Genomic DNA, 8,209 nt, shown 5'->3' with positions numbered 1-8,209 from the left:
TTCAATTAACGTTCGCTAACGTAGAGAAACGTCAGACGTACTTCGAGATACATCAGACGTACTTAGAGATACTTCCGTACTTTCCGCCAATCAGCGCGTGTTCTGTCAGCGGCAGAAATGTAGTGTGGCTGGCGGAAGTTGCCCGTGAGCGAACAATCTCCGGGGATGCAGCTGGACCCTATTGAAAAAAAGAGTTCTAAACAAAAACATGTAGCCCATTTATCTAAGAATACTGGTGTTGTACATCATTTATGTCACAAGGGGGCAGACTTAACCTTTATAAGAGCCATAGGCCTTGGCTCAATCTCTCCTATAGGCTCTGAAGTGTCATCACATTTCCTTCGATCAGTCTGAGCACTTTGCCCAATGAAGGGTAATGTTGGGGGTTGGAAGTGATATCTTTGGTGTGTGTGTTTAGGTTAGAGCTAGGTAAGTCATCTCTTTAATAACCTCTGTCAATGAGTGAAGGGGAAAGCCAGGACATTATGGTCATATAGCCAGTGATATGACATGCCCATGAAAATTAGGGTATTGTATACTGTATATGTGTGTATTTTTAAAGCGCTTTACAATTTGTTCCTCACATTTGACCCATTCACTCACACATTTACACACCGATGGTGGAGGAGCGGTGATCAAACCGGGAACCTCCGGATTACCAGACGACTGCTCTACCTCCTGAACCACTGTCGCCCCCATGTGTATGTGTGTGTGTGTGTGTGTGTGTGTATGTGTGTGTGCACACGTGGAGAATAGGTTGAAACAAAGATTAAAGCTGAGGCTGATAGTTACCCCTTTCACTACCACAATACAGAAGGTTAACCCTTTACTATCACACTACAGACGGTCTGTAGTGTGATAGTAAAGGGTTGACCTTCTGTAGTGTGGTAGTGAAAGGGTTAACCCTTTGTCGTGTGGCAGTGAAAGGGTTAACCTTCTGTATTGTCGCAGTGAAAGGGTTAACCTTCTGTAGTGTGGTAGTGAAAGGGTTACAGTACAGCGTTACAGCAGAGACAGCAGAGACAGCCTGTTCAGCTGAGATGCTGAGGCCTGAACAGAACACAAGACCTCCCCTCCCCCGTCTCCGTGTGCCAGTCCTATGTGCCCGTGGAAGTGAACTAAACAGAGTGACCTTCACCTTTGTCCAGAGGGAGAGGGAGTCATGTGTACATCTTGGAGAGATGGACATTGCGCTGAGGGTGTGTAAATAGACAAATACACACATGGAGTAGAATGTAATAGCAATGTCACCGTAACGTTCACCCAAACCCTGCAGAAATTACACTAAGTACGGCTGGTATATTTCAGCTTTATCTGTTGAAGAGTATACTATGTCTGAAGACAGATTGTCACGTTTGGAGACATCTCGAAAGTCATGGAAAAAATAGTCTACGAACAGGTCGAAAAGTACCTAGCGGAAAAAAATCTAATCTACGAATTCCAATCTGGCTTCAGAACATCCCACTCCACTGACACATCACATGCCTTCTCTATTTGAATGACCACATCAAACAAGAGGTGGACGCAGGCAAATACTGCGGCATGGTCATGCTGGACCTACAAAAGGCCTTTGACACGGTCAATCACTCCATTCTGATTGACAAGCTAAAAGCAATTGGTTTTGATAGTCTATCAGTGAGCTGGATGCAATCCTACCTTGAGGGGAGGGAACAGATGGTGGAGGTAAACGGTACCCTATCCCCCCCCCTCACAGTGAGTTGTGGTGTTCCACAAGGAAGCATACTAGGACCGCTACTGTTCCTAATTTATGCAAATGACATGTCGTCAGCTTGTGACTGCAACTTGTTCCTGTTTGCGGACGACTCAGCCCTGCTGGTCTCTGACAAGAACAAGTTACAGGTTGAAAAAACCCTCAGCTCGGAACTAGGCAGAATCTGCATATGGCTCGCTGATAACAAACTATCATTACACATGGGCAAAACAGAGTCCATTCTCTTCGGTTCAAATAACAAACTCAGCAAGACCGACGGCTTCTCAGTTACAGTGGGTGACAATATTGTCACAAGGAAAGATGAAATTACCTACCTGGGTTCCATCCTAGAGGCTAATCTCTCCTGTGACAAAATGGCATCCAATGTAATAAAAAAAGTCAACCAACGAACTCGATTCTTGTACCGGATCTCCTCTCTGGTAAACAAGAATACCCTGAAGACTCTGGCAGAAGCACTCATTCAGGGGTACTACGACTATGCTTGCACCTCATGGTACCAAAGCACCTCAAAGGCACTAAAAACAAAATTACAAACATCTCAAAACAAACTGGTCAGACTACTGCTTGACCTTACTCCTAGAACCCACCTCACCCCTGCCCACTTTGACAACCTAGAATGGCTTAGAGTAGACGACAGAGTACAGCAACTTGCAATGGGCCTGGTCTACAAGATACACTACACGACCAAGGTACCCATGTACATGTCAAAATACTTCCCAAAGGTCAGTGAATACCACGATCACAACACCAGAGGGAGCTCCACAAATCATGTTAAACCCAGATTCGGCTCAAATAAGGGACTAAACACGTTTCGCAATTATGCCACATCAATGTGGAACGCCCTACCCAAAGCTGTAAAGGAATGTGGATCACTACCCACTTTCAAAACCTCTCTCAAGGGACACCTACGGGAGACTGCAATTCAACACTGGCCCCTGTAAATATCCTAACCCAACCCCCTCCAATGTACAGTAATTTACCTAGTATGGTTTTGTCAATAGTCCAATGTACAATTTTGTTTGTTTGTACAGTGTCTCCCCCCCCCCCCCTCAATGTACAGTTTTGCCAATGTACAGTCATTTACCTAGTATGGTTTTGTCAATAGTCCAATGTACAATTTTGTTTGTTTGTACAGTGTCCCCCCCCCCCCCCCCCCTCAATGTACAGTTTTGCTTGTTTATACAGTGTGCCCCCCCCCCCCAACCACCTCCAATGTAGATTACCCAGTATGGTTGTCAATATCCCAGTGTACCCAACCCCCCCCACCCAACCTCCTCCAATGTACAGTTTCTACGTCAAATGTATATACTCCCTTTTCCTGACTCCTTCTGTATCACAAACAGTACTGTATTTGCAAATCTGGTATGTCATAAATGTATAGATGTAGCAGTACTGACTATCTGTATGTCATGTATGTCATATATGTCCTGATGAATTGAAAATGGGGGACCCTGATGTAAACAAGACGAAAGTCTTTCTCTGGTCTGCATCCCCTTAACAATTGTGTGTATTGAGCTGTACTGTATTGTACCCATTCTGCAATCTGTTAATAAAGTTTTCAATCAATCAATCAATCAAAAGGTGAATACATGTGAACATGTTTTGTTGATTGTTTTGAGTATGAACATAAAGATGTGGACCTCCCCACAGGCAAAGGGACAGAGGTGCTGAAGAGAGACATGGAATATGTGAATGTCCTATATCAAACCAACTTTACCCCATTTTATAGAATAGTACTCTGATCAAAGTAAATGGACTCTATTCAAAATTCTACTTAATTAATAGCATAAAAGTAAATATTGAATGTATGTAAGTAACTAAAGTAAGTACACATTCTGCATGGATTATAATGCTTGAGACAGAGCTCCTAAACTCTCAACGCATCAACCTGTGTGTGATGTCAAACTGGTTGTTCATCCAGTTATGTTGGTTGTGTTTCCTTCCTTTTGACATCGACAGACTTACACATTAAATGTACATTATGTTTTCCATCTTACCACATATTTTGGATTAAAAGAATGTACAGTAACTCGCAGGGTTTGTATAAATGTAGTTGAGGAAAATAAATGAGGAAACTTCCTGTATTGAGATCCCCAAACTGGAAATACTCAAGTAAAGTATCCTAAAAACTGTATTTAAATACAGTAGTAAAAGTACTTTCTTTCCTCCCCTGGGTTCTCTACTTTCTTTGTTACTGTTGTTGTGGAATATTAAAAAATGAGCCATGACAGTGAACTGTAGAAATTAAGATAGAGTCATTTGTATATAAAAACATAGAACATAGTTTAATATCTGTGCTTCCACAGAGATCAGTTTATAAAGAGACACACATGTGTACACACAAGCGTCTGACCAGAAAGTGACCCAGAGCTTTTGGTCAGACACACATTAAATACATCATTGAAATGACGTACATTAGACACCAGATATGACAGAAAGGTAAACGAGAATTATGCCCCAGTTAGAATGAATAACAAGATGGGCTCACTAGCCTTTGTTATGTCTTAACTGGAGAGAAGGCCATGGTCACATGTCCTCAACTTGGTTCGTTGTTAAAGAGACACACAGACTGTAGCCTATAGTGTCTGAGCTCAGTTCACTAGTTGATCATATTAACTAGTCAAAGCTGAACAGAGATTTAACACAGATGGACATAGATAACCTTTCCGTCACATTGTACCTATTTACTAATCTAAATGTGGTAACATCAAGTTATTCAACTATTATTTACTGTAACTATTAACAACTGTAATACTTTTTTTTTTTTAATACATTTTATATTTGTTTAATGTATGTGGGGACGAGTAGGGATGGATATTGGATGGATACTATGGATGGATATGTTTACCAGTCCAGGATCAGTAACATCTATACTGGTACTCACTCTTTTGTTTATGTGTTTTTGTTTTTGTATGGGTGATGGGTTAAAAAAATAATAATAATAAAAAAAAGTATACTGTCAAGATTTACAATATACATATGTACATTTGTGTGTGTATGTACGTGAATATGCATACATGTATGTGTGACTATGTATATGTGTGTGTACTCTAAATGTAGAGTGACTTTATTGACACAATAAAGTATGAAGAAAAACAAATGTAGTCATGGGTTTTATATGTGTTCATTGCATTATCATTTCATATATATATATAACTTTGCTCATGAAATGAGAATGACTGCAGATGTACTTTGACACTAATGCCCAGCAATGAAGTCAAGGTCTTTCACAGCCTTCGAACAAATCAGTCAATCAAATCAGTGAAAGATGAGAGAGAGCAAGAGAGGAGAAAGAGGGAGTGTGAGAGAAAGAGAAAGCAAGAGAGGAGAGAATGAGAGTAAATGAGAGAGAGAGAGAAAGTGTGTGTGTGTGTGTGTGTGTGTGTGTGTGTGTCTTTGACAACATTGAAGAAATGTGTGTGAGAGAGAGAGAGAGAGAGAGAGAGAGAGAGAGAGAGAGAGAGAGAGAGAGAGAAATAAAGTGTTTTATTGAGTATGTTTACCATTTTCTCTATGTCTTTGTGCTTATGAGTTTTAGTGCGTTATAATTGACACTAATTACAGGTAGTTGATGACGATAGAAAGTCCTGAACTATGTAAAGAAAAACATCTTTCTATGAATCACAGTAAAATAGACACTGTCTCTTTAAAGCGACTCCTCCCCTGAACAGCTAGAACCAGGAAGCACCTCCCACCCACATGATCAGAGTTCACTCTATAACCAGGAAGCACACACGATCACTCTGCCTGAGAAAACAAAACTTAGGGTGTCGTTGTCTTTGTAGAATAAAATGGCGCAACAAGGAGTTGATATGTACCGGGACCCGGACCATGTTTCAGTAATGGAGGACCAGTTCTGCTGTTCTCTCTGTCTGGATCTACTGAAGGATCCGGTAACTATTCCCTGTGGACACAGCTACTGTATGGGCTGTATTTCAGACTGCTGGGATCACGGTGATCAGACGGGGATCTACAAATGTCCCCAGTGCAGGGAGACTTTTACTCCCAGGCCTGTTCTGAAGAAAAGCAACATGCTGGCTGAAGTGATAGAACAACTAATGAAGACAGGACTCCAAGCTGCTCCTCCTGATCACTGTTATGCTGGACCTGGAGACGTGGCCTGTGATGTCTGCACTGGGAGAAAGCAGAAAGCCCTCAAGTCCTGCCTGGTATGTCTGGCTTCTTACTGTGAAACTCACCTCCAGCCTCACTATCAATCTGATACCTTTAAGAAACACAAGCTGGTCAAAGCCTCCACACGGCTTCAGGAGAACATCTGCTCTCGTCATGACAGGATTCTGGATGTTTTCTGTCGTACTGATCAGCAGTGCATCTGTTATTTGTGTTCCATGGATGAACATAAAGGCCATGATACAGTCTCAGCTGCAGCAGAAAGGACGGAGAGACAGAAAGAGCTTGGCATGAGTCAGCAGAAAGTCCACCAGAGAGTCCAGGAGAGAGAAAAGCGACTCAAAGAGGCCAAACAGGCTGTTGATTCTCTCAATCGCTCTGCTGATAAAGCAGTGAAGGACAGTGGGAGAGTCTTTACTGAGCTGATACGCTCCTTGGAGACGAGGCGCTCTGAGCTGAAGAAGGTCATCAGAGCCCAACAGAGGACCACAGTGACTCAGGCTGAAGAAGTGCAGAAGAGACTGGAGCAGGAGATAGCGGACCTGAGGAGGAGAGCCACTGAGCTGGAGCAGCTCTCACACACAGAGGACCACATCCACTTTCTACAGAGGTACCCCCCCCTCTCCAGTCCCAGTGAGTCTACAGACTCACCCAGCATCAGTGTCCTTCCTCTCCTGTACTTTGCAGATGTGACTGAGGTTGTGTCTAAGCTGAGAGACAAACTAGAGGACGTTCTGAATGAGCAGTGGCCCAGAATCTCAACAACAGTGAATGCAGTTATTAATGTTTTACTGCCACCAGAGCCCAAGACCAGAGCTGACTTCTTACAATATTCCTCTCAGATCACACTGGACCCAAACACAACACACAGAAAACTGTCTTTGTCTGAGGGGAACAGAAAAGCAACACTGATGCAGCAAAAGCAGTCATATCCTAATCACCCAGAAAGATTTATTGAATGGCATCAGGTTCTGGGTAGAGAAGGTCTGACTGGACGCTGTTACTGGGAGGTGGAGTGGAGTAGAGGGGTTTCTGTAGCAGCCTCCTACAAAGACATTAGTAGAACAGGCACTAAGGAGGACTGTGTATTTGGATTCAATTCTAAATCCTGGGCTTTATTGTGCAGACAAAGAGATTACAGCTTCCTCCACAAGAACAAGAGGATCACAGTACCGGGCCCCTGGTCCTCCAGAATAGGAGTGTACCTGGATCACAGGGCAGGTACTCTGTCCTTCTACAGCGTCTCTGACACCATGACCCTCCTGCACAGAGTCAAAGATACCACATTCACTCAGCCTCTCTATCCTGGACTTGGGCTTTTTTTACGCTCTGGGGAGGCTGAGTTCTGTGAGCTGAAGTAGAGATCAGTGACATTCACAGCTCCTCTACCCAGGGTTTGGGATTTAAATTGATCTTGAAGATGCTGAGTTGTGAAAGATGAGGTAATTAGGAGTTACATTCACTCAGTCACTCTATCATTGTTCTGAGCGACACACACACACACACACACACACACACACACACACACACACACACACACACACACACACACACACACACACACACTATGTTTTGCTTTGTTTCTAGTTTCTAGCCTACCGGGGTAAAGTTTGTTTGGTTGGATATTTGCATATTCACATATTTAATTCCTATCCTCAATACCTCTGTTCCTTTGCATGTGGGGAAGTAAAAATCTTTATTGTCATACTCAGGGTAGGTTGGACCACAATATGCAACCATTGTATTTGTATTTTATCACCTTTGGTTATTTTGGTCATTACTGTGGGATTTGGGTCTGTCCCTCCTCTCTCTGTTCCAGGGGGGGTTGGTAACAATGTGGGGGCCGGACCTCCATGGGGAGGTGGATTCAGCCTATAACCTTCTCCCTCACCTCTTATCTCTGGGCAGCCGGGACACTTCATACGGGACACTCTTCTATCTTCAAGGCCTTCGGTTGAACCCACAGCCAGGATGTGTGGGGCATGGGTCAGTCGTAAATGCAACTATTTAGTTTCAGAACAGACCCACCTGCGTTATCAGAAGAGCTCAGAGAGAGAGAGAGAGAGAGAGTTGTGTTCTTCTGGTGGCAGACTTTCAGGGAGACAGACCTAGATAGGAGCTGGTTTAGGAAGAATGACCATTCATTGAATATTGTGCATTTTGTCTTTTGTTCTTGTGTTCTTACTAAATAAACGTGGACATCTAAACCCAGAAGGACCCGTGTGGATATTTGCTTGAAACTTGCCGTTTCACCGACTGAACCTCAATATAGAACTTTGAACAAAACGCAAAGGAATTGACTTGAACTCACTATTTCCATGTGCTACACGAGAAATGCAGTTAAAA

At 43.0% G+C, this 8,209-nt stretch overlaps 1 protein-coding gene across 1 annotated transcript; it reads left to right on the top strand.

The window, feature by feature from the left end:
• Positions 1-5,555: 5,555 nt before the first annotated feature.
• LOC311238762 (E3 ubiquitin/ISG15 ligase TRIM25-like) lies at positions 5,556-7,963 on the top strand. The gene has a single exon (XM_084326943.1). The coding sequence runs from the start codon at positions 5,575-5,577 to the stop codon at positions 7,222-7,224; it is 1,650 nt and encodes a 549-aa protein (XP_084183069.1). The 5' UTR covers positions 5,556-5,574; the 3' UTR covers positions 7,225-7,963.
• The last annotated feature ends 246 nt before the right edge of the window (positions 7,964-8,209 follow it).

Source organism: Notolepis coatsorum (genome assembly GCF_963971535.1).
Source record: "Notolepis coatsorum genome assembly, chromosome: 13".
NCBI lineage: Eukaryota > Metazoa > Chordata > Actinopteri > Aulopiformes > Paralepididae > Notolepis > Notolepis coatsorum.
The sequence above is the reverse complement of the archived record's forward strand: the minus strand, read 5'-3'. Positions and strand labels throughout refer to the sequence as shown.